This window comes from Cyanistes caeruleus, chromosome 6, assembly GCF_971803275.1.
Source record: "Cyanistes caeruleus chromosome 6, bCyaCae1.hap1.1, whole genome shotgun sequence".
In the NCBI taxonomy this organism is placed as follows: Eukaryota; Metazoa; Chordata; class Aves; order Passeriformes; family Paridae; genus Cyanistes; species Cyanistes caeruleus.
In genome coordinates, this window is record NC_141706.1 from 23,139,917 (window position 1) to 23,165,309 (window position 25,393).

At 46.4% G+C, this 25,393-nt stretch overlaps 1 protein-coding gene across 1 annotated transcript in view; it reads right to left on the bottom strand.

Moving 5' to 3' along the window:
- Positions 1-25,393, bottom strand: part of MUC2 (mucin 2, oligomeric mucus/gel-forming) — a 57,320-nt gene that overhangs the window by 9,883 nt on the left and 22,044 nt on the right. Inside the window, exons 27-48 of the mRNA XM_086895680.1 lie at positions 24,886-24,929; positions 24,111-24,311; positions 23,731-23,760; positions 22,933-23,364; positions 21,582-21,749; positions 20,207-20,833; positions 18,893-19,129; positions 17,785-17,958; positions 16,410-17,036; positions 15,087-15,332; positions 13,842-14,009; positions 12,467-13,093; positions 11,159-11,389; positions 9,908-10,081; positions 8,530-9,159; positions 7,686-7,880; positions 6,644-6,784; positions 5,309-5,476; positions 4,376-4,558; positions 2,504-3,321; positions 1,171-1,345; positions 360-607 (exon numbers count right to left, since the gene is read on the bottom strand). Of these exons, the coding sequence (XP_086751806.1) occupies positions 360-607; positions 1,171-1,345; positions 2,504-3,321; positions 4,376-4,558; positions 5,309-5,476; positions 6,644-6,784; positions 7,686-7,880; positions 8,530-9,159; positions 9,908-10,081; positions 11,159-11,389; positions 12,467-13,093; positions 13,842-14,009; positions 15,087-15,332; positions 16,410-17,036; positions 17,785-17,958; positions 18,893-19,129; positions 20,207-20,833; positions 21,582-21,749; positions 22,933-23,364; positions 23,731-23,760; positions 24,111-24,311; positions 24,886-24,929 (6,544 nt within the window). The remainder of the gene's footprint in view (positions 1-359; positions 608-1,170; positions 1,346-2,503; positions 3,322-4,375; positions 4,559-5,308; positions 5,477-6,643; positions 6,785-7,685; positions 7,881-8,529; positions 9,160-9,907; positions 10,082-11,158; positions 11,390-12,466; positions 13,094-13,841; positions 14,010-15,086; positions 15,333-16,409; positions 17,037-17,784; positions 17,959-18,892; positions 19,130-20,206; positions 20,834-21,581; positions 21,750-22,932; positions 23,365-23,730; positions 23,761-24,110; positions 24,312-24,885; positions 24,930-25,393) is intronic.

Genomic DNA, 25,393 nt, shown 5'->3' on the forward strand with positions numbered 1-25,393 from the left:
TACATTATCGCACCCCATTCCACATTGTTTTCCTTTGTTAGATTAATGCTAATTATAAATTATTTTATATCCTTAACTCTTAGCAATTTGTGCACACTTGTGTATTTAGGAGACACCTGCAAAGATTTGAGATTAAAAAGACAAGAAGTTGTAGAATTTTTCTCCCCACATTCAGAGTAAAAAAATGCTGTGAAGTGGTCCTTTGAAGTCCTTTGAAGCACTCCAGTTTTATAATCTAAACTGTTACTGAATCTAAAACACAGAAGAATCTTTTTTCCCCAGACCTTGTTAATATCATTATCCTGTTGATGCAGTATTAATATCCGAATCAAGAAATCAATGTTATCATTCTTTAGTACCTCTACTTGTAGAGTATTTGGTTGTGCTGTTGTTAGCCTCACTTCCTGAGTCTCGTGTCTCACGATGAGCGTTCGAGGACAGGACACTACATCCCGTACATCACAATGATAGTTATCAATGTAGACACCAAAGTTGTCGACTTTTTTATTGATCTCTTCCACAAGGACATATGTACAATTCCCTTGATAGCTGTAGTACAATCCATCAAAAGTCATGTAATGTGGATCTCCCCAGCCAGTGCAGTAGCCTAAAAAAACATACAGCTAAGTTAGGCTCTTATGGCAACATACAAAATCATATCATACTACAAGCAAAATCTGTAGATGTGGGAAACACCTCTGTGAACTTTGGATGTTTTAATTTTAATAAAGTGTACATGTCAATGCATGAGCTCATTAGCTAGAAGTCATCATAAAAAACAGGCACTTTCAATGCACAGTTCATCTGACATTAATGACATACAGCTGAGAATAGGATTAACTGTAACATAGATATATCTTTACCAATAGTCTGAACAAGTAACATATATATATATATATATATATATATAGGCATCTAGCCTATTGATGTCTGCATTTAGACATTTAAATCCTGCTTTGGGAGATCAATTTACTCTACTATCACAACAGTTACGTAGTAATAATGGCAACTTAAGCAAATGCCTCAATTAGCTAAAAAGAATCAACAGAGCACTCTACCCAACACCAGAATCACAGCCTTGCACGATACGTGGTCCCTGATAAATATTGTTGGTCTTGACAATAGTATTGTTTCCTCAGGAGATTAAATATTCAACAAAAATATACTTACAATCACACTCCCAGTGCCAACAGCATCCATCCTCATCAATGACTGGCACAGGAGACAGTCCATTGGCACACGTTGGTTTTGGAGGTGGATTGCAGATTACTGGAATCACCTGGACAATGTTGTCTTCTATACATATTGCCTTAGTGCAGTTACAGAGCCACCATGACTCACCTTGCTGTGTTTGAAAAGAGAGGGGGAGGGGGGAGATGGAGACAAACCTTAGGAAGCAGATAGACTGACAATAGTTATGCCTGAATATCTTCTTCAGTTTTCTAAAAAGCCATATGTCTATTGATAAGATTTCCCCCACCAGGAATCTGAAAATAGGATGGAAGTGCATCAGTCAGCACTATCTTGGTCTGCAAGATAAAACAACTGAGAGCTGCTAAGTGAAAAGCATTTTCACTTACAAAAGTCAAGTCAGTAAACCAAAATGGGAATCACCTTTTCTAGTTTCAGCTATCTAAGAAGTGAGATGTTTCATCTAATCTCATCACCTTAACACCCTCTCTACAGAACAGTGAAAGACACTGATCAATATGAATGGCTAATATATTTAATTCACTTGAATGCCTAGAACAGATTAATAGCTAAAGCTACAGTGAACGCAAATAGTTCAGAGAAAAATGACCAAGGTGATTATGTGCATGCATTGTGATTGCATGAGGTTTTTTTTTCTTCTACCAGTTTTTCATCCATGTATAATTTTTTATTCCTGCAGATCTACTGAGCAAGTTGGTAGGCATCTAAACTTTGAGGAGGCTTTAGAAATGCACAAGACACTAACTTGTCTGTGTCAGAGGCGGCGGATTAAAAAAAAAGAAAAAAAAGAAGTCTGAGTCAAATTTCACAAGCATTTGAATGCAGTGATCTGTTTCACAGTCCTCTCCTGAAACCAGTCTGTGAACAAGTATGATTCATTCCAAACTCAGACAAATTCAGCCCTGTGGATTTTTGTTGGGCTATGTAAACACACAAACAAGCAACTTTTACCCACTCTGGACTTATTCAAAAGCAGAAATAGAAAAGATAGCTTAGCACCATTTAGCTCTTGGTTTCCTCTTCATCAGAGCTATCCTACAACAAACACAGAACTGTGATCTAGCTCCTTGCAGAAAGCTTTCTAAAAATTATCCTCCAAGAGCTAATAGCAATATATAAACTATAAATCAAATATCATTAGAAGTCTTGCTGATGTCCAAGAAAACTAAACAAACAGAACAGACTGATGCTACCTTTCCTATCCAGATTAATGCCTACTCTAGGTTACTAACATTAAAGCTATGTGTCTACTCTCCATCCACAGCACAATGAAAGCATGGAATCTACTCACCTCATAAGATTCATTAGGGAAAATAGTACAAGTTTTTTTAGTTGTTGGTATTAGACCTGTAGTTGTACTCGAGCCATTAACTGGAGGAGTTACACTGTGTGTAGAACTTCCTGTAGTGGTGACTGCAGTTGATGTAGCAGTAGGCCCAGATGTAGTAGTTGAGCCAGGGGGAAGGGTGGTGGAGGTGGTGGTTGCATTGACTGTGGTAAAAGTACTAGAGGTGGTTCCTGAAGTGGTGGTAAAGCTTTCTGTTGGAGTAGTACCGGAGGTGGTGGTCGACACAGGGCGGGTTGATGTTGTTGGAGTAGTAACAGTTGCAGAGGTTGTCCCTGGGGTACTTGTTTCTGTTCCTACTGTGGTGGTGGAGGGAGTGGACACTGACGGTGTGGGGCCTGAAGTGGTAGTCTTGGCGGTTGATCCTGTTCGAGTGAATGGAGTTGTTGATATTGGTAGTGTTCCTGTAGGGCTGCTTGGTCCCGAGGTTGTGGTGGTGCCAGGGCTGGAAGTGGTGGGAGATGATCCTGTTGGAGGGCTTGGGGTCCTGGTGGTAGTGGTCTCATAGACAGATGTTTCTGTTACTGGTGTAGTGCTGGTGGACCTTGAGGGTGTGGGGCCTGAAGTGGTTGTCTTGGTGGTTGATCCTGTTTCAGTGACTTCAGAGGTGGTAGCTGTCACTGGGCTTGTTGACACCGGTGATGTTGACTGTTGACTAGTGGTGCTTGCAGTAGACGTACTTATTTCTGTCGTTCTTGTTGTTGGCAGTGGGGTAGCTGAAGGAGTAACTGGAGTGCTTGTCTCTGTCGGTATCTCTGGTGTCTCTTTAAGACAGAGAGAATACAGTATTTTAAGTAGGGAAATTGCATTTTCTTCCTAATGTCATCTCATTTTCTGCTAAGCATATGTAGCTCAACAAGCCTAAGCATAGGGTCTTTAGATAGAAATAAAGCAGAAATCGTTTATTAGTGGTTTTTGCATCACTGAGGGATTATTAACAAAATCTTCTACATCTTGCATAGGACACATCGATATAAACACTTTAACAATCAGTGTCAGAGGGAACATCTTCTGCAGTGTTAAAACTTTATATTGCAGAGAAGAGTTCAGCAGTCCTAGATCCAGGGAAATCCACTAAGTAGATCAATGAACTCTGATTAATACTGTATTGCTGTCATATTATATTGTATGGAAAGACCATTATTCCCTATGCTGCTTCACGTGGCACGTTCATACCACCATTGATTATGCTCAGAGTCATTTGATTCTACAGAAAATGAGCAGTTGCTGGAGCAGCCTGTGTTTCATTTCTAATGCCCAGGCCTTTAAGACTACTCACACACAAGCTATTTTGGGATGCTACGAACCCCAAATACACTTTCCTGCTTTTTCACATGGACAGTTTTCATTATGGTTGCTAATGGAGACTCCTTTAAAATAGTTTTTTATTAGTATATTAAAAAGTGTTCATGATTCTCACAGGCCAGCCTCAGAGCCATCTATATGTGTTTTTTTAGCAGAAGTGACATATGGTAGAGAGGGAAGCACTGTGTACCTAATGAGAGTGCAGTAATAATGCTAGAGGAATTAATAGACACTGGTTCTGCTCAGGCAGCCCACAAGGACAGTCCTTCAACAAAAATAAATTCATGTTTGGGTGAGGACAGGCAAGCTACTTCACATACTTCATCTCCGTTAAAAGAGGCAGATGAACTGGGACAGTAGGGGATATGACATTGCTGCTGAAAGGTTAGCTGGAATGTTTTTGAAATATAATCAACTACATTAGTGCAGAGTACAGAAACTAAAACACATTTTAAGCTCCCAAATAACCCTGCTTTCTAAAACCAGCAAAGGACATGAAATCCTGGGAATTACTTATTGCTTCTGTGGGTGGAGTCGTCGGAGTTTTGGTAATAATAATTTCAGGAGTTGAGATGGTAGATGGGTATCCAGGAACAGTGGTGGTTGTGCTCGGAGGGCTGGTAGTGGTGGTGCGAGTGTCCGGCGGCAAGGGAGTGGTTGTTGATTTTGATGTGCTCAGTGTGGATGGAGGTGTGCCTGTTAGAAACAGCAGGGATGGAGAAAACAGACAAAGGCACAAAGGCATCAGTGGGACTCAATAGGAACTGAACAGAAGCTGCACATGAAGCAGCCAGTACAGAGCTAGAGAGGTCAGCCTACGTGGCACCAGCCCTTCCTTTCTGGCCACAAAAAGCACAATATTTGAAATCCATGCACTTAGGCACATGTCAGCCAAAGACCACAGTTCACAGAAAGTCACAGTCTGCAGAGTGAAACTATTCCCTAAAGTATATTCATCCTTCTACATCTATAACAGCTGACAAGCATTAGCACTGACAGGGCAAAGGAACAGGAAAGACAGAGGAAGATCTACACAGTTATGTCAAATCAGTGCCTAAAATGCCAGTACAAAAAAAAAACCAAAGCCACGCCACAATTGCACATATGTCCAGTGCATATGTTCTGGCCAGCTGAGGGATGAGGTCAAGCAGCAAAAAAGGCAAGATTTCCCATCAGTTCGAGATCTCTGTAAGCTAGGCAGCAGCATGAAATTTCTCCTTGTAAGGTATTCTGTCAGAGAAGCCAAGACCTTTTCTACAGAATCCCAAAACCTTGTTCCTTCTTAAACAGCCAGTTGAAAGGCAAGTTTTAAGTAAAGACTGCTCCAGGGATGCTCTGCAGTTACACCCATCCCTGATCCCACTGAGAGGCACAATTTGAGATGCTCAAGTACTTTGAGAGCAGCCACGGGAAGGTAACAAAAAACAGCACAGGCCAGAGAATTACCTGGAGTTGGTGTGGTGGTGGTGTATGTTGGTGTTGGTGAGGATGTGCTTGAAGTAGTTGACATGGGTGTTGGTGATCCAGTAACAGTTGTGGTTGTGCTCAGAGGGCTGGTGGTGCTAAGAGTGGTTGTCGATTTCGGTGTGCTTGGTGTGGATGAAGATGGGACTGCTTGAAACAGTAGGGACAGAGAAAACAGACAAAGGCACAAATGCATGAGTGGGACTCAATGTGAACTGAACAGCAGCTGTGCATGAGGCAGGTGGCACAGAGCTAGAGAGGTCAGCTTAGAACAGCAATGGTCCCTGGCACCAGCCTTCCCATTCTCAGCGCAGAAAGGGACATCTGACATCTATGTACAGAGAGGGTCATGGGCCTCCTTTCCTAGTGATGAGATTGGAGATGGTGCTGGAAGGTGCTTTTCATAAAGTTAGAGAGACCTACCAGTATGGAAGAGATGAGGAGGAGTAATGCTTTGGATCTGGCTGGGGCTTTCTATCTCTGCCTTATTAATTAAACACACCACTAAATTCATGGAGTAAGAGCTGAGAGGAATCTGTAGTCCAGGAATGGATCATGCACCAGAACATGTTTCTGCCTGACCGTCATGTGATTTTTCCAATATCATCCTTATAAAGGACATGACAGAATACTAGTGGATCTCGTAAGCCAAAGACCACAGTTCACCATAAGAGGTAGTATGTATCCAAAAGCATGGCAGGTGAATCCTTCCTTCCTACATCTATAACCACTGACAAGCATTAGCACAGATACAGCCAAGAAGGAGGAGAGAGGGAAAAAACTGTAAACAGCTGTGCCTAAAACAGTGCCTGAAATGTCAGTGCCAAAAGCAAAGTCATTGTCCAACTGCACATCATGGGTTCTATGGCTATATTCTGCCCAGCTGAAGGACATGGTCCAACAGCTGAAAAAGTAACATTTTCCATCAGTTCAACATCTGTCTTAGATGCTTCCATCAGATCAGTATCTGTCTTAGCTGCATAGCAAGATGAAATACCTCTTCAGAACACTGTTGCATCAAGAAAGACAAGACCTGCTTTCCAGGACCCCTGAATCTTCACCACTTTTGAAATAGCCCAAATGAATTTTGGGCACAACTCATTTCCTGGAATGCCCAAAAGTTACACACATCCTTGAGCCCACACAGAGCCAGTCTCTTTATTAGGAGAGGAGGGAGAGTACAAATGGATGTACTCACAGACTTTCATTACTCCCATGGAAAGACCAAAAATGATGAAAGAATCAGAGAATTTTTTGTTGGTTTTGTGGTTAGAGGCAGAGTAGATTTTATGTGAATTACTAGCATTGGGAACATACTTTCAGGAGTTGAGACGGTTGTTGTTGATGCAGTAACAGTAGTTGTTGTTGTGCTCGGAGGGCTGGTGGTGGTGGTGCGAGTGTCCGGCGGCAAGGGAGTGGTTGTTGATTTTGGTGTGCTCAGTGTGGATGGAGGTGTGCCTGTTAGAAACAGCAAGGACACAGAAAACAAAGACACAAAGGCATAAGTGGGACTCAATAGGAACTGAAGAGAAGCTGCACATGAGGCAGCTGCCACAGGCCTAGAGAGGTCAGGCCACCCCTAGCACAGCAAAGATCCCTACCACAAGCACTTCCTTTCTGGCCCCAGAAAGCAAACTCCTTGAAATTTGGTATGCAGAAGGTCATGGCCCTCCTTTCCTAATAAAGAGACTGGGGATAGTGCTGGAAGGTGCTTCTCACAAAATCAAAAAGACCTACCAATAGGTAAGAGATAAGAAGGAGCAATGCTTTTGATCATGCTGGAGCTTTCTATCTCTGCCTCATTAGCTAGAACACCTCAATAAATCCTGGGGTAAGAGCTGAGAAGGGAAGCTATGATCAGGGAAGAAAGCAAGCACAGAAATATGTTCCTGGCTGATTGGCATGTGGTTTTCTGATACCAGGAATTCCCAGAGTATTAGTGAACCTCGTCAGGCAAAGACCACTGTTCACAGAAAGTCACAGTCTGCAGAGTGAAACTGTTTCCAAAAGCATGGAAGACATAGCAAAGGAGCAGGAGAGAAGGAAGAAAGTCTACACATCTGTGCCTAAAGATAGTTTGAAATGCAAGAGTCACAAAGTCAAGCCCCACTCCATTACACTCAATGTGTCCAGTGACGGCACTCTGGCCAGTTGAAACACAAAGTCCAACAGTAGCAAAAGCTACTAAGTCTTTGGGTCTTCTAAAACCAAGCTGAAGAGCCAGCTATGGGAAAAGGCTGCTTCAGGGGCTGTCCAGAAATTAAGCCATTCTTGATGCCATACAGAAACAAAAAAGATGTTCACAGACCCTCAGTACTTCCAAAGGCGAATAACATGAGACTACAAAACTTGGAAGTACCTGGAGTTGGTATGGAGGTGGTATATGTTGGTGTGGCAGAGGATGTGCTAGAAGTAGTTGAGGTGGGTGTTGGTGATCCAGTAACAGTTGTGGTTGTGGTTGGAGAAGTGCTGGTGGTGGTGGTGGTGGCGGGAGTCTCTGGTGAAGAGGGAGTGCTTGGCAATTCTGATGGAGTGGGTACTGTCCTCGGTGTGCCTGTTAGAAAGAGCAGGGACAGAGAAAACAAAGGCAAACAGGTATCAGCGGGACCCAACGTGAATTCAACAGAAGCTGCACATCAGGCAGCTGACACAGACATAGATCAGCCCACCCCTAGCACAGCAAAGGTTCCTAGCACCAGCCCTTCCTTTCTGGCCCCAGAAAGCAGAATCCTTAAAAGCCATGCACACACAGGGTCACAGATCTCCTTGCCTAGTGAAGATAATGGGGATAGTACTGGAAGGTGCTTCTCACCAAACCAGATTGATCTATCAACAGGGAAGACAGGATGAGGAGTAAGGCTTTTAATCTACTGAGATAGATGAGTTTTGAGGTTTCCCATCTCTGCCTTTTTACCTGAACACCACACTAACTCATAAAGCAAGAGCTGAGATGGGAATGTCTGGTCAGAGAAGGATGTATGCACAGTAGTAAGATGAGCAATGTCACCACAGGAGAGGAGAACATAGTCCCCTGTATCCTTGCTCCTTCTGGAACAACTAGCCCATTGGGTAAAAGCCATTTCAGGGGATACACTGCAATCAGCACAAGCTCAGATCCCATAGAGAGGCACAAATGGAGGTGCTCAGAGACCTTCAATTTCCCACAGCAAGGCAACACATGAGAGCACAGATCAGAGAAATACCTGGAGTTGGTGTGGTGGTGGTGGTGTATGTTGGTGTGGGCGAAGATGTGCTTGAAGTAGTTGACATGGGTGTTGTTGAGACAGGAACCATTATTGCTGTCTGTGAGGTGCTGCTGCTGCTGCTGGCAGTGGTGCTGGGGGGCAGCGTGGTGGTGGTGGTGGTGGTTGTTGGGGTGGTGGTAGGGGTGGTAGTGGTGGGAGTCTTCTCTGTTGTTGTCGTTGGAGTGGTTGTTGATATTGGAGGGGACACACTGCTCGTTGTGGTTGAAGCTGTGGAAGTTGTGGTGCTCGTGGTGCTTGGAGGTGAAAGACACTCTGGTCTGTTCGGGGTGCAGCAGACACTGATCTCGTAGTTGAGACAGACTGGCATCGGTACTATACCTCCTATCTGCTGATCTTTATTGTTACAGATGAGCCCTACGTCAACATCACATTCTACTTTCTGCCCTAAATCTGCAATGGGCGTGTTAGGGAATTTCTCTGCTCGGCATGAAATATTCTCAACTTTGGCACACTCCCAGGAGGGGTTGTTGTTCCAAATGTTCTCAAAGGTTTCGTAGTCACCACTGTCCTTGTTGGAACCGTCTGGGTAAGTCACATCAATCCAGTCAGACCACATGCACTCACAGGCTGCGAGGTGACAAGAAGAAAAACAATTAGAAACAGACAGGACAGAGACAACAATGCAGGGCACCAGCTCACACACCGCTGGTGCTCTGGGCATCCCCTGCACTCAGTGGTGCCCCTCAGGCTGCTACTGCACTCAGCCAACACAGGCCAGAAGAAAGCTCAGTGTTATGGCCAGGCCTCTCTTTCTTGGCCCTACAACCCACTCCAGTCCCAAATCAAGACACAGGCGCTGATGAGTTTGGTGTGTGCCCCCCACAGCGGGGTCACATTGCTCTGTAGGAAATCTTGTGTACAAAAGCCACTCATACATAAGACCCACACAGGAGGCAGAGCAGGGCTAAATAAATAGTCCTGCCACTCTCCCAGCTTCTTGGGCCATGCACACCATCTCAATATCTCATGGAGAAACCAACCATTGGGAAGGCACCCAACCACAGGGAAAGCAGGCACACAACACACAAAGCAGCTGACAAAGCCTCAGCTGCTTCCCAGCAGCTCATGAATAGCTGGAGACAAACACCAACAGGAACGCTGGTAGAATCCAGCTACCCAGAGCTTGTGTCTGTCAAAAGGCCCAGAATTTACAGCCATCTCTGATGCCATCCAGAGCCACAAACAGAGGTGCTCATGGACCGTTCCTACTCCTGCAGCTAGGCCAGAAATGACAACAGAGCCAGAGAATTATTTGTTGGCACTCCAGTGGGAGACACAGGGCTTTTGGAGGGAATTATTTGGTTTTGGAACGTACAGATAGTTGTGGGTGTAACAGGTGTTGTTGGTGTTGGTGATCTGCTGGTGGTGGTGGTAGTGGTCGTGGTGGTGGTGGTGGTTGTAGGGGTGGTGGTTGTGGTGGTGCTGGGAGTCTCTGGCGGCGTGGAAGTGGTTGGCAATTCCGGTGTAGGGGATGCTGTGCTCGGTGTGCCTGTTAGAAACAGCAGGGAGAGAGAAAACAGACAAAGGCACAAATGCATGAGTGGGATGCCATGTGAACAGAACAGGAGCTGTGCATGAGGCAGTTGCCACAGAGCTAGAGAGGTCAGCCCATCCTTTGCATTGCAAAGATCCCTAGGACCAGCCCTTCCTTTCTGGCCCCAGAAAGCAGAATCCTTAAAAGTCATGCATTTGCCAGGTCACAGCCCTCCTTGCCTAGTGAAGCTACTGGGGATAGTCTGGAAAGTGCTTCTCACCAAACCAGAGAGACCTACTAACAGGGAAGAGACGAGTAGGAGCAATGCTAATTTAATGTGTCTGGGGCCTTCTATCTCTGCCTCTTTACCTGAAAACCTCACAAATCTCAGGAGTAAGAGCTGTGTGGTGGTGAATCCATGGTCAGAGATGGAAGAGTGAAGAGGAAGTTCCTGCCTAACTGTCATGAAATTTCCCCCTGGTGAAATGTTAGCCTGCTGAAGGGCCTCCCAGAGTTCTAGCAGATGTCGTCAGCAAAAGGCTACAGCTCGCAACAAGTGGAATTCTTCAGTGCAAAACTGTTCCAAATGCCTCCCAGTGAAATCCTTGCTTCTAAGATCTAGAACCATTGGCGATGACTTGCACTGACATGCCAAAGGAGGAGGAGAAAGGGAAGAAAGTCTGCCCAGTTGTTCCTAGAATGAGAGTGTCACAGACTAAAAAGCCCCACTCCAATTGCCCACCATGCATGGGTCCAGTGACTAGATTCTGGCCAGCTGAAGGACAAGGTCCAACAGCAGGAAAATCAAGAGTTTCCATCAGTTCAGCACCTGTCTAAGTTGGGCACCAGCATGAAAATTCTCCTGGGAGCCTTTTCAGTCGGGGAAGCACAGACCTTTACCCTAGCACCCCTAAATACTTGTTCTTCTAAACCAGCCAGCCAAAACAACAGCTTTGAGCACCGGGCTCTTGAGGGGATGAAGAATAATTCCTCCAGTCGGCAATCCCATGGAGACAAATTAAATGAGGCACTAAGGCACCTTCATTTCTCCCATAGCAAAGGAACACATCAGAGGCTAGTCCAGAAAAGTACCTGGAGTTGGTGTGGTGGTGGTGTATGTCGGTGTGGGCGTGGATGTGCTTGAAGTAGTTGACATGGGTGTTGTTGAGACAGGAACCGTTGTGGTTGTGCTCGGAGGGCTGGGGGTGGTGGTGGTGGTGGTGGTGGTGGTTGTAGGGGTGGTGGTTGTGGTGGTGCTGGGAGTCTCTGGCGGCGTGGAAGTGGTTGGCAATTCCGGTGTAGGGGATGCTGTGCTCGGTGTGCCTGTTAGAAACAGCAGGGAGAGAGAAAACAGACAAAGGCACAAATGCATGAGTGGGATGCCATGTGAACAGAACAGGAGCTGTGCATGAGGCAGTTGCCACAGAGCTAGAGAGGTCAGCCCATCCTTTGCATTGCAAAGATCCCTAGGACCAGCCCTTCCTTTCTGGCCCCAGAAAGCAGAATCCTTAAAAGTCATGCACTTGCCAGGTCACAGCCCTCTTTGCCTAGTGAAGCTACTGGGGATAGTCTGGAAAGTGCTTCTCACCAAACCAGAGAGACCTACTAACAGGGAAGAGACGAGTAGGAGCAATGCTAATTTAATGTGTCTGGGGCCTTCTATCTCTGCCTCTTTACCTGAACACCTCACAAATCTCAGGAGTAAGAGCTGTGTGGTGGTGAATCCATGGTCAGAGATGGAAGAGTGAAGAGGAAGTTCCTGCCTAACTGTCATGAAATTTCCCCCTGGTGAAATGTTAGCCTGCTGAAGGGCCTCCCAGAGTTCTAGCAGATGTCGTCAGCAAAAGGCTACAGCTCGCAACAAGTGGAATTCTTCAGTGCAAAACTGTTCCAAATGCCTCCCAGTGAAATCCTTGCTTCTAAGATCTAGAACCATTGGCGATGACTTGCACTGACATGCCAAAGGAGGAGGAGAAAGGGAAGAAAGTCTGCCCAGTTGTTCCTAGAATGAGAGTGTCACAGACTAAAAAGCCCCACTCCAATTGCCCACCATGCATGGGTCCAGTGACTAGATTCTGGCCAGCTGAAGGACAAGGTCCAACAGCAGGAAAATCAAGAGTTTCCATCAGTTCAGCACCTGTCTAAGTTGGGCACCAGCATGAAAATTCTCCTGGGAGCCTTTTCAGTCGGGGAAGCACAGACCTTTACCCTAGCACCCCTAAATACTTGTTCTTCTAAACCAGCCAGCCAAAACAACAGCTTTGAGCACCGGGCTCTTGAGGGGATGAACAATAATTCCTCCAGTCGGCAATCCCATGGAGACAAATTAAATGAGGCACTAAGGCACCTTCATTTCTCCCATAGCAAAGGAACACATCAGAGGCTAGTCCAGAAAAGTACCTGGAGTTGGTGTGGTGGTGGTGTATGTTGGTGTGGGCGTGGATGTGCTTGAAGTAGTTGACATGGGTGTTGTTGAGACAGGAACCGTTGTGGTTGTGCTCGGAGGGCTGGGGGTGGTGCTGGGAGGCAGCGTAGTGGTGGTGCTGGTGGTAGTGGTGGTGGTTGTTGGGGTGGTGGTAGGGGTGGTAGTGGTGGGAGTCTTCTCTGTTGTTGTCGTTGGAGTGGTTGTTGATATTGGAGGGGACACACTGCTCGTTGTGGTTGAAGCTGTGGAAGTTGTGGTGCTCGTGGTGCTTGGAGGTGAAAGACACTCTGGTCTGTTCGGGGTGCAGCAGACACTGATCTCGTAGTTGAGACAGACTGGCATTGGTACTATACCTCCTATCTGCTGATCTTTATTGTTACAGATGAGCCCTACGTCAACATCACATTCTACTTTCTGCCCTAAATCTGCAATGGGCGTGTTAGGGAATTTCTCTGCTCGGCATGAAATATTCTCAACTTTGGCACACTCCCAGGAGGGGTTGTTGTTCCAAATGTTCTCAAAGGTTTCGTAGTCACCACTGTCCTTGTTGGAACCGTCTGGGTAAGTCACATCAATCCAGTCAGACCACATGCACTCACAGGCTGCGAGGTGACAAGAAGAAAAACAATTAGAAACAGACAGGACAGAGACAACAATGCAGGGCACCAGCTCACACACCGCTGGTGCTCTGGGCATCCCCTGCACTCAGTGGTGCCCCTCAGGCTGCTACTGCACTCAGCCAACACAGGCCAGAAGAAAGCTCAGTGTTATGGCCAGGCCTCTCTTTCTTGGCCCTACAACCCACTCCAGTCCCAAATCAAGACACAGGCGCTGATGAGTTTGGTGTGTGCCCCCCACAGCGGGGTCACATTGCTCTGTAGGAAATCTTGTGTACAAAAGCCACTCATACATAAGACCCACACAGGAGGCAGAGCAGGGCTAAATAAATAGTCCTGCCACTCTCCCAGCTTCTTGGGCCATGCACACCATCTCAATATCTCATGGAGAAACCAACCATTGGGAAGGCACCCAACCACAGGGAAAGCAGGCACACAACACACAAAGCAGCTGACAAAGCCTCAGCTGCTTCCCAGCAGCTCATGAATAGCTGGAGACAAGCACCAACAGGAACGCTGGTAGAATCCAGCTACCCAGAGCTTGTGTCTGTCAAAAGGCCCAGAATTTACAGCCATCTCTGATGCCATCCAGAGCCACAAACAGAGGTGCTCATGGACCGTTCCTACTCCTGCAGCTAGGCCAGAAATGACAACAGAGCCAGAGAATTATTTGTTGGCACTCCAGTGGGAGACACAGGGCTTTTGGAGGGAATTATTTGCTTTTGGAACGTACAGATAGTTGTGGGTGTAACAGGTGTTGTTGGTGTCGGTGATCTGCTGGTGGTGGTGGTGGTGGTGGTGGTGGTGGTTGTAGGGGTGGTGGTTGTGGTGGTGCTGGGAGTCTCTGGCAGCGTGGAAGTGGTTGGCAATTCCGGTGTAGGGGATGCTGTGCTCGGTGTGCCTGTTAGAAACAGCAGGGAGAGAGAAAACAGACAAAGGCACAAATGCATGAGTGGGATGCCATGTGAACAGAACAGGAGCTGTGCATGAGGCAGTTGCCACAGAGCTAGAGAGGTCAGCCCATCCTTTGCATTGCAAAGATCCCTAGGACCAGCCCTTCCTTTCTGGCCCCAGAAAGCAGAATCCTTAAAAGTCATGCACTTGCCAGGTCACAGCCCTCTTTGCCTAGTGAAGCTACTGGGGATAGTCTGGAAAGTGCTTCTCACCAAACCAGAGAGACCTACTAACAGGGAAGAGACGAGTAGGAGCAATGCTAATTTAATGTGTCTGGGGCCTTCTATCTCTGCCTCTTTACCTGAAAACCTCACAAATCTCAGGAGTAAGAGCTGTGTGGTGGTGAATCCATGGTCAGAGATGGAAGAGTGAAGAGGAAGTTCCTGCCTAACTGTCATGAAATTTCCCCCTGGTGAAATGTTAGCCTGCTGAAGGGCCTCCCAGAGTTCTAGCAGATGTCGTCAGCAAAAGGCTACAGCTCGCAACAAGTGGAATTCTTCAGTGCAAAACTGTTCCAAATGCCTCCCAGTGAAATCCTTGCTTCTAAGATCTAGAACCATTGGCGATGACTTGCACTGACATGCCAAAGGAGGAGGAGAAAGGGAAGAAAGTCTGCCCAGTTGTTCCTAGAATGAGAGTGTCACAGACTAAAAAGCCCCACTCCAATTGCCCACCATGCATGGGTCCAGTGACTAGATTCTGGCCAGCTGAAGGACAAGGTCCAACAGCAGGAAAATCAAGAGTTTCCATCAGTTCAGCACCTGTCTAAGTTGGGCACCAGCATGAAAATTCTCCTGGGAGCCTTTTCAGTCGGGGAAGCACAGACCTTTACCCTAGCACCCCAAAATACTTGTTCTTCTAAACCAGACAGCCAAAACAACAGCTTTGAGCACCGGGCTCTTGAGGGGATGAAGAATAATTCCTCCAGTCGGCAATCCCATGGAGACAAATTAAATGAGGCACTAAGGCACCTTCATTTCTCCCATAGCAAAGGAACACATCAGAGGCTAGTCCAGAAAAGTACCTGGAGTTGGTGTGGTGGTGGTGTATGTTGGTGTGGGCGTGGATGTGCTTGAAGTAGTTGACATGGGTGTTGTTGAGACAGGAACCGTTGTGGTTGTGCTCGGAGGGCTGGGGGTGGTGGTGGTGGTGGTGGTGGTGGTGGTGGTGGTGGTGGTTGTAGGGGTGGTGGTTGTGGTGGTGCTGGGAGTCTCTGGCGGCGTGGAAGTGGTTGGCAATTCCGGTGTAGGGGATGCTGTGCTCGGTGTGCCTGTTAGAAACAGCAGGGAGAGAGAAAACAGACAAAGGCACAAATGCATGAGTGGGATGCCATGTGAACAGAACAGGAGCTGTGCATGAGGCAGTTGCCACAGAGCTAGAGAGGTCAGCCCATCCTTTGCATTGCAAAGATCCCTAGGACCAGCCCTTCCTTTCTGGCCCCAGAAAGCAGAATCCTTAAAAGTCATGCACTTGCCAGGTCACAGCCCTCTTTGCCTAGTGAAGCTACTGGGGATAGTCTGGAAAGTGCTTCTCACCAAACCAGAGAGACCTACTAACAGGGAAGAGACGAGTAGGAGCAATGCTAATTTAATGTGTCTGGGGCCTTCTATCTCTGCCTCTTTACCTGAACACCTCACAAATCTCAGGAGTAAGAGCTGTGTGGTGGTGAATCCATGGTCAGAGATGGAAGAGTGAAGAGGAAGTTCCTGCCTAACTGTCATGAAATTTCCCCCTGGTGAAATGTTAGCCTGCTGAAGGGCCTCCCAGAGTTCTAGCAGATGTCGTCAGCAAAAGGCTACAGCTTGCAACAAGTGGAATTCTTCAGTGCAAAACTGTTCCAAATGCCTCCCAGTGAAATCCTTGCTTCTAAGATCTAGAACCATTGGCGATGACTTGCACTGACATGCCAAAGGAGGAGGAGAAAGGGAAGAAAGTCTGCCCAGTTGTTCCTAGAATGAGAGTGTCACAGACTAAAAAGCCCCACTCCAATTGCCCACCATGCATGGGTCCAGTGACTAGATTCTGGCCAGCTGAAGGACAAGGTCCAACAGCAGGAAAATCAAGAGTTTCCATCAGTTCAGCACCTGTCTAAGTTGGGCACCAGCATGAAAATTCTCCTGGGAGCCTTTTCAGTCGGGGAAGCACAGACCTTTACCCTAGCACCCCTAAATACTTGTTCTTCTAAACCAGCCAGCCAAAACAACAGCTTTGAGCACCGGGCTCTTGAGGGGATGAACAATAATTCCTCCAGTCGGCAATCCCATGGAGACAAATTAAATGAGGCACTAAGGCACCTTCATTTCTCCCATAGCAAAGGAACACATCAGAGGCTAGTCCAGAAAAGTACCTGGAGTTGGTGTGGTGGTGGTGTATGTTGGTGTGGGCGTGGATGTGCTTGAAGTAGTTGACATGGGTGTTGTTGAGACAGGAACCGTTGTGGTTGTGCTCGGAGGGCTGGGGGTGGTGCTGGGAGGCAGCGTAGTGGTGGTGCTGGTGGTAGTGGTGGTGGTTGTTGGGGTGGTGGTAGGGGTGGTAGTGGTGGGAGTCTTCTCTGTTGTTGTCGTTGGAGTGGTTGTTGATATTGGAGGGGACACACTGCTCGTTGTGGTTGAAGCTGTGGAAGTTGTGGTGCTCGTGGTGCTTGGAGGTGAAAGACACTCTGGTCTGTTCGGGGTGCAGCAGACACTGATCTCGTAGTTGAGACAGACTGGCATCGGTATTACACCTCCTATCTGCTGATCTTTATTGTTACAGATGAGCCCTACGTCAACATCACATTCCACTTTCTGCCCTAAATCTGCAATGGGCGTGTTAGGGAATTTCTCTGCTCGGCATGAAATATTCTCAACTTTGGCACACTCCCAGGAGGGGTTGTTCTTCCAAATGTTCTCAAAGGTTTCGTAGTCACCACTGTCCTTGTTGGAACCGTCTGGGTAAGTCACATCAATCCAGTCAGACCACATGCACTCACAGGCTGCGAGGTGACAAGAAGAAAAACAATTAGAAACAGACAGGACAGAGACAACAATGCAGGGCACCAGCTCACACACCGCTGGTGCTCTGGGCATCCCCTGCACTCAGTGGTGCCCCTCAGGCTGCTACTGCACTCAGCCAACACAGGCCAGAAGAAAGCTCAGTGTTATGGCCAGGCCTCTCTTTCTTGGCCCTACAACCCACTCCAGTCCCAAATCAAGACACAGGCGCTGATGAGTTTGGTGTGTGCCCCCCACAGCGGGGTCACATTGCTCTGTAGGAAATCTTGTGTACAAAAGCCACTCATACATAAGACCCACACAGGAGGCAGAGCAGGGCTAAATAAATAGTCCTGCCACTCTCCCAGCTTCTTGGGCCATGCACACCATCTCAATATCTCATGGAGAAACCAACCATTGGGAAGGCACCCAACCACAGGGAAAGCAGGCACACAACACACAAAGCAGCTGACAAAGCCTCAGCTGCTTCCCAGCAGCTCATGAATAGCTGGAGACAAGCACCAACAGGAACGCTGGTAGAATCCAGCTACCCAGAGCTTGTGTCTGTCAAAAGGCCCAGAATTTACAGCCATCTCTGATGCCATCCAGAGCCACAAACAGAGGTGCTCATGGACCGTTCCTACTCCTGCAGCTAGGCCAGAAATGACAACAGAGCCAGAGAATTATTTGTTGGCACTCCAGTGGGAGACACAGGGCTTTTGGAGGGAATTATTTGGTTTTGGAACGTACAGATAGTTGTGGGTGTAACAGGTGTTGTTGGTGTCGGTGATCTGCTGGTGGTGGTGGTAGTGGTCGTGGTGGTGGTGGTGGTTGTAGGGGTGGTGGTTGTGGTGGTGCTGGGAGTCTCTGGCAGCGTGGAAGTGGTTGGCAATTCCGCTGTAGGGGATGCTGTGCTCGGTGTGCCTGTTAGAAACAGCAGGGAGAGAGAAAACAGACAAAGGCACAAATGCATGAGTGGGATGCCATGTGAACAGAACAGGAGCTGTGCATGAGGCAGTTGCCACAGAGCTAGAGAGGTCAGCCCATCCTTTGCATTGCAAAGATCCCTAGGACCAGCCCTTCCTTTCTGGCCCCAGAAAGCAGAATCCTTAAAAGTCATGCACTTGCCAGGTCACAGCCCTCTTTGCCTAGTGAAGCTACTGGGGATAGTCTGGAAAGTGCTTCTCACCAAACCAGAGAGACCTACTAACAGGGAAGAGACGAGTAGGAGCAATGCTAATTTAATGTGAAATGTTAGCCTGCTGAAGGGCCTCCCAGAGTTCTAGCAGATGTCGTCAGCAAAAGGCTACAGCTCGCAACAAGTGGAATTCTTCAGTGCAAAACTGTTCCAAATGCCTCCCAGTGAAATCCTTGCTTCTAAGATCTAGAACCATTGGCGATGACTTGCACTGACATGCCAAAGGAGGAGGAGAAAGGGAAGAAAGTCTGCCCAGTTGTTCCTAGAATGAGAGTGTCACAGACTAAAAAGCCCCACTCCAATTGCCCACCATGCATGGGTCCAGTGACTAGATTCTGGCCAGCTGAAGGACAAGGTCCAACAGCAGGAAAATCAAGAGTTTCCATCAGTTCAGCACCTGTCTAAGTTGGGCACCAGCATGAAAATTCTCCTGGGAGCCTTTTTAGTCGGGGAAGCACAGACCTTTACCCTAGCACCCCTAAATACTTGTTCTTCTAAACCAGCCAGCCAAAACAACAGCTTTGAGCACCGGGCTCTTGAGGGGATGAACAATAATTCCTCCAGTCGGCAATCCCATGGAGACAAATTAAATGAGGCACTAAGGCACCTTCATTTCTCCCATAGCAAAGGAACACATCAGAGGCTAGTCCAGAAAAGTACCTGGAGTTGGTGTGGTGGTGGTGTATGTCGGTGTGGGCGTGGATGTGCTTGAAGTAGTTGACATGGGTGTTGTTGAGACAGGAACCGTTGTGGTTGTGCTCGGAGGGCTGGGGGTGGTGGTGGTGGTGGTGGTGGTGGTGGTGGTTGTAGGGGTGGTGGTTGTGGTGGTGCTGGGAGTCTCTGGCGGCGTGGAAGTGGTTGGCAATTCCGGTGTAGGGGATGCTGTGCTCGGTGTGCCTGTTAGAAACAGCAGGGAGAGAGAAAACAGACAAAGGCACAAATGCATGAGTGGGATGCCATGTGAACAGAACAGGAGCTGTGCATGAGGCAGTTGCCACAGAGCTAGAGAGGTCAGCCCATCCTTTGCATTGCAAAGATCCCTAGGACCAGCCCTTCCTTTCTGGCCCCAGAAAGCAGAATCCTTAAAAGTCATGCACTTGCCAGGTCACAGCCCTCTTTGCCTAGTGAAGCTACTGGGGATAGTCTGGAAAGTGCTTCTCACCAAACCAGAGAGACCTACTAACAGGGAAGAGACGAGTAGGAGCAATGCTAATTTAATGTGTCTGGGGCCTTCTATCTCTGCCTCTTTACCTGAACACCTCACAAATCTCAGGAGTAAGAGCTGTGTGGTGGTGAATCCATGGTCAGAGATGGAAGAGTGAAGAGGAAGTTCCTGCCTAACTGTCATGAAATTTCCCCCTGGTGAAATGTTAGCTTGCTGAAGGGCCTCCCAGAGTTCTAGCAGATGTCGTCAGCAAAAGGGTACAGCTTGCAACAAGTGGAATTCTTCAGTGCAAAACTGTTCCAAATGCCTCCCAGTGAAATCCTTGCTTCTAAGATCTAGAACCATTGGCGATGACTTGCACTGACATGCCAAAGGAGAAGGAGAAAGGGAAGAAAGTCTGCCCAGTTGTTCCTAGAATGAGAGTGTCACAGACTAAAAAGCCCCACTCCAATTGCCCACCATGCATGGGTCCAGTGACTAGATTCTGGCCAGCTGAAGGACAAGGTCCAACAGCAGGAAAATCAAGAGTTTCCATCAGTTCAGCACCTGTCTAAGTTGGGCACCAGCATGAAAATTCTCCTGGGAGCCTTTTCAGTCGGGGAAGCACAGACCTTTACCCTAGCACCCCTAAATACTTGTTCTTCTAAACCAGCCAGCCAAAACAACAGCTTTGAGCACCGGGCTCTTGAGGGGATGAACAATAATTCCTCCAGTCGGCAATCCCATGGAGACAAATTAAATGAGGCACTAAGGCACCTTCATTTCTCCCATAGCAAAGGAACACATCAGAGGCTAGTCCAGAAAAGTACCTGGAGTTGGTGTGGTGGTGGTGTATGTTGGTGTGGGCGTGGATGTGCTTGAAGTAGTTGACATGGGTGTTGTTGAGACAGGAACCGTTGTGGTTGTGCTCGGAGGGCTGGGGGTGGTGCTGGGAGGCAGCGTAGTGGTGGTGCTGGTGGTAGTGGTGGTGGTTGTTGGGGTGGTGGTAGGGGTGGTAGTGGTGGGAGTCTTCTCTGTTGTTGTCGTTGGAGTGGTTGTTGATATTGGAGGGGACACACTGCTCGTTGTGGTTGAAGCTGTGGAAGTTGTGGTGCTCGTGGTGCTTGGAGGTGAAAGACACTCTGGTCTGTTCGGGGTGCAGCAGACACTGATCTCGTAGTTGAGACAGACTGGCATCGGTATTACACCTCCTATCTGCTGATCTTTATTGTTACAGATGAGCCCTACGTCAACATCACATTCCACTTTCTGCCCTAAATCTGCAATGGGCGTGTTAGGGAATTTCTCTGCTCGGCATGAAATATTCTCAACTTTGGCACACTCCCAGGAGGGGTTGTTCTTCCAAATGTTCTCAAAGGTTTCGTAGTCACCACTGTCCTTGTTGGAACCGTCTGGGTAAGTCACATCAATCCAGTCAGACCACATGCACTCACAGGCTGCGAGGTGACAAGAAGAAAAACAATTAGAAACAGACAGGACAGAGACAACAATGCAGGGCACCAGCTCACACACCGCTGGTGCTCTGGGCATCCCCTGCACTCAGTGGTGCCCCTCAGGCTGCTACTGCACTCAGCCAACACAGGCCAGAAGAAAGCTCAGTGTTATGGCCAGGCCTCTCTTTCTTGGCCCTACAACCCACTCCAGTCCCAAATCAAGACACAGGCGCTGATGAGTTTGGTGTGTGCCCCCCACAGCGGGGTCACATTGCTCTGTAGGAAATCTTGTGTACAAAAGCCACTCATACATAAGACCCACACAGGAGGCAGAGCAGGGCTAAATAAATAGTCCTGCCACTCTCCCAGCTTCTTGGGCCATGCACACCATCTCAATATCTCATGGAGAAACCAACCATTGGGAAGGCACCCAACCACAGGGAAAGCAGGCACACAACACACAAAGCAGCTGACAAAGCCTCAGCTGCTTCCCAGCAGCTCATGAATAGCTGGAGACAAGCACCAACAGGAACGCTGGTAGAATCCAGCTACCCAGAGCTTGTGTCTGTCAAAAGGCCCAGAATTTACAGCCATCTCTGATGCCATCCAGAGCCACAAACAGAGGTGCTCATGGACCGTTCCTACTCCTGCAGCTAGGCCAGAAATGACAACAGAGCCAGAGAATTATTTGTTGGCACTCCAGTGGGAGACACAGGGCTTTTGGAGGGAATTATTTGCTTTTGGAACGTACAGATAGTTGTGGGTGTAACAGGTGTTGTTGGTGTCGGTGATCTGCTGGTGGTAGTGGTCGTGGTGGTGGTGGTGGTTGTAGGGGTGGTGGTTGTGGTGGTGCTGGGAGTCTCTGGCAGCGTGGAAGTGGTTGGCAATTCCGGTGTAGGGGATGCTGTGCTCGGTGTGCCTGTTAGAAACAGCAGGGAGAGAGAAAACAGACAAAGGCACAAATGCATGAGTGGGATGCCATGTGAACAGAACAGGAGCTGTGCATGAGGCAGTTGCCACAGAGCTAGAGAGGTCAGCCCATCCTTTGCATTGCAAAGATCCCTAGGACCAGCCCTTCCTTTCTGGCCCCAGAAAGCAGAATCCTTAAAAGTCATGCACTTGCCAGGTCACAGCCCTCTTTGCCTAGTGAAGCTACTGGGGATAGTCTGGAAAGTGCTTCTCACCAAACCAGAGAGACCTACTAACAGGGAAGAGACGAGTAGGAGCAATGTTAATTTAATGTGAAATGTTAGCCTGCTGAAGGGCCTCCCAGAGTTCTAGCAGATGTCGTCAGCAAAAGGCTACAGCTCGCAACAAGTGGAATTCTTCAGTGCAAAACTGTTCCAAATGCCTCCCAGTGAAATCCTTGCTTCTAAGATCTAGAACCATTGGCGATGACTTGCACTGACATGCCAAAGGAGGAGGAGAAAGGGAAGAAAGTCTGCCCAGTTGTTCCTAGAATGAGAGTGTCACAGACTAAAAAGCCCCACTCCAATTGCCCACCATGCATGGGTCCAGTGACTAGATTCTGGCCAGCTGAAGGACAAGGTCCAACAGCAGGAAAATCAAGAGTTTCCATCAGTTCAGCACCTGTCTTAGTCGAGCATGAATAGGAACTCAGAATTCTGGCTCTCTGTAAGTCAAGGGTTCCAGAAGGCATTGCAAAGGTCTCTAGGGTCAGCCCCCTTTCCCGCCCCAGAAAGCAGAATCCTTGACGTCCATGCATATAGAGTGTCAAGGGCTGTCTCTCCCTAGTGAAGTGATTAGGCATGGTGCTGGAAAGTGCTTCTCACAAAATCAAAAAGGAAATGTGAACCTGAAGAAGGATGCCTGCACAGCCCCGCCCAGAAAATTCCTCTATCAACAAAAGCTTGAAGCATGGCCTACTCTTCTCTCCACACCAGGGACTTCTGGCATATTTTCTCCGGCAGGGACTTAAGAGTTCAAACCCTCCTAAGTAAGACTTCCTTGCAGATCAACATTCTCTGTGATTGTGACCTGCCTTTAGTAGCCAATATCCCTTTATTTCTTCAAAGGCAAAGTAAATTTTTTAGGTGTAGATGTTGAAATTACTAGAGTGAGGACTGATGGTGTATACTCACTTGTTGTGGAATGGATGTGTATAGGCGGGGTGATAATCTCTGTTGAAGTCGTGGTTGTGGGTATTGTTGTCTTGGTGGTGGTTGAAGCTTGTGATATAGTAGGTGTAATTGTAGACCCACAAGGAATTTCTTGCCACTCACAACAGTTTACTCTGATTTCATAATTATAGCAAAGTGGCCACATAGTTACATCTTGCTCATCATTTTTGCAGAAAAGCCCATATTTAACATTACACTCTACTTTCTGACCAAGATCATCTAAGCTCACATCAGGTTTATCCTTAGCCCTGCATTCAATTTCTTCAGGAGCTGTACATATCTTGTATCCATGTTTTCTTATTTCATCATATGTTTCATAGTCACCACCACCTTCTTCAGGTTTACTAACATCAAACCACTCAGTCCAATCACAGATTAGTCCAAAGCAAGGAGCTGCAGCAAAAGACAGAAATTTCAGACTTTACAGAGAACATCCTGAAAAGATTCCTTTTTTGTTTTCTTCTGTTAAGAACTAGAGGACTGCATTGCAATTTGTCATCTTTCCAAAGAAAGGAGTTCTAAAATCAGTTCTGTATTATCAGGTCTTTAAATTAGATGTTTTACATCAAAATAAAATTACGAAGCTGAAGCCTTTAAAGATCTTTCTTCTCTCTATACTAATGGCACTTTTGAAATTATAAAAAAAAATTAATTTTTGTTTAAAATGAATATTTTTCTGTATTGATTGTCTTTCATTTACTCTTCCTTTAAATATTCCTTTGACATTTTTAACAACCTTGTTTTGCATTTATAACTTACTTGTAGTTACTGGATGGCTTGTAGTGGAAACTGAAATAGAACAAAAAGAGATTACTCTATCATTTCAAAATAAATATAATAGTATTTTTTTTTTTTTTGCTGACACCCTAACATTATTTCTACTATCCCATTAGGATATTCATATGTGAACATGTCCTTTTCAGAAATAGGAAGGCACCCTGTACATTTATACTTACAATTTCTTTCATGAGAAATGAATCAACTTAAAAGGCTAAAATTCTTTCTTAGTGTGGTATGATAAAAAAATCCATAAATATTGCTCTGTGTCAATTATAATCCCATATAATTGTACTTTCTATATTTAAAATATTTTCCTTAAAGAAAACAATTTTTAGATCACATCTGTATTGATGATTTACCTGTGGTAGTGGTGGTAAGAGTACTGGAAGGGAAGGAGGTTGAAATGGTTGTAGGCGAAGATGTTGGACAAGGATAGACTTCACCAGGAACTAGCGAACCATTTTCTGCACAGATGTATATTATACATATGTCACCATCCTGTACTTGTCCCACAACAGTACCCACTTCGTAACTTGTTCCATTGATGACACAAGGACACCCTGAAAGAAAGAGCTTTACTGTGCAATTTTTCTACTACCACGTAAGAGGCAGAGGCAAAATACTTATGGACAAGAGAGCATTTACATGAATAATGCATGTGTTTCAGAGCTCTACCTGGAGCTTAGATCTACTATATTGTGCTAATTTATCTTTACATTTAAAGCAACATTAGAACATGTTTAATCAAGTCCTGAATAAAATGCCTGGTGGTACAGACTTAGAAAGGTGGTTTTAAAATGTTCTGAGAGAAATAATAATTTCAATTTACTATCTGACAATTTTATATTAATAACTACATGTTCAGGAAGTGCAAACTTATAGTGAAATACATTAGTTTGGGTATGGGACATAGGGAGAAAGACTGAAGGGACATGAGATAAAGGTTGAACCAGAAGTATTAACAGCAAGCTTCAATGAAACTGCTGCCAAATTTTCTTTAGTCACAACTTTCACTAGGACTGAAAAAAATTATTCTAAATCAATACTAAGTCTTTTGTAGAGCCAGGCAGAGTAGTTCTATATGTTTTTTTTTGTTTTTTCCTTCTGTTCCAGAAAAACCCAAATGCTATTTACCTGGGAGTGGTTTACACTGTATGGATCCTGATGGGACACAGACACTAAAAGAAAAATTTTCAAAAATTAAAATGTTGCTTATGTTTTATGACACCTCTTAGCAGAATCAGGAGCAGAGAAACATTGGTATTTGTCACTTGATCTTCATTCACACTACTGGATATTTTTCTGGGTATCTTTTTTAGTATTGCCTACCATTTTTCTTTCAAACTAAGTCACCACTTTCAGTACAGTTGCAGGTTGCAATAACAACTGTTTTACAGAGTGAACTTACAGCTAGATCAGATCATTCTCTGGTGACCATGTTGAGCTAGAGTAAGTGCTGTCATTGCTAACACTAAGCAAACAATTGTGACTCAATTTATCTCATTCTGGGCAGGAGTATTTCAGATTACAGTGATTTTGAAGTCCCAGTTTTAAGTGAGAATGCAAGGCAGAGTACCTCTCTTCCCAAAGAGTCCCAAGAATTGAAAGGTTCTTTTAGAAGTTCACCCAGGTTTCATGATAT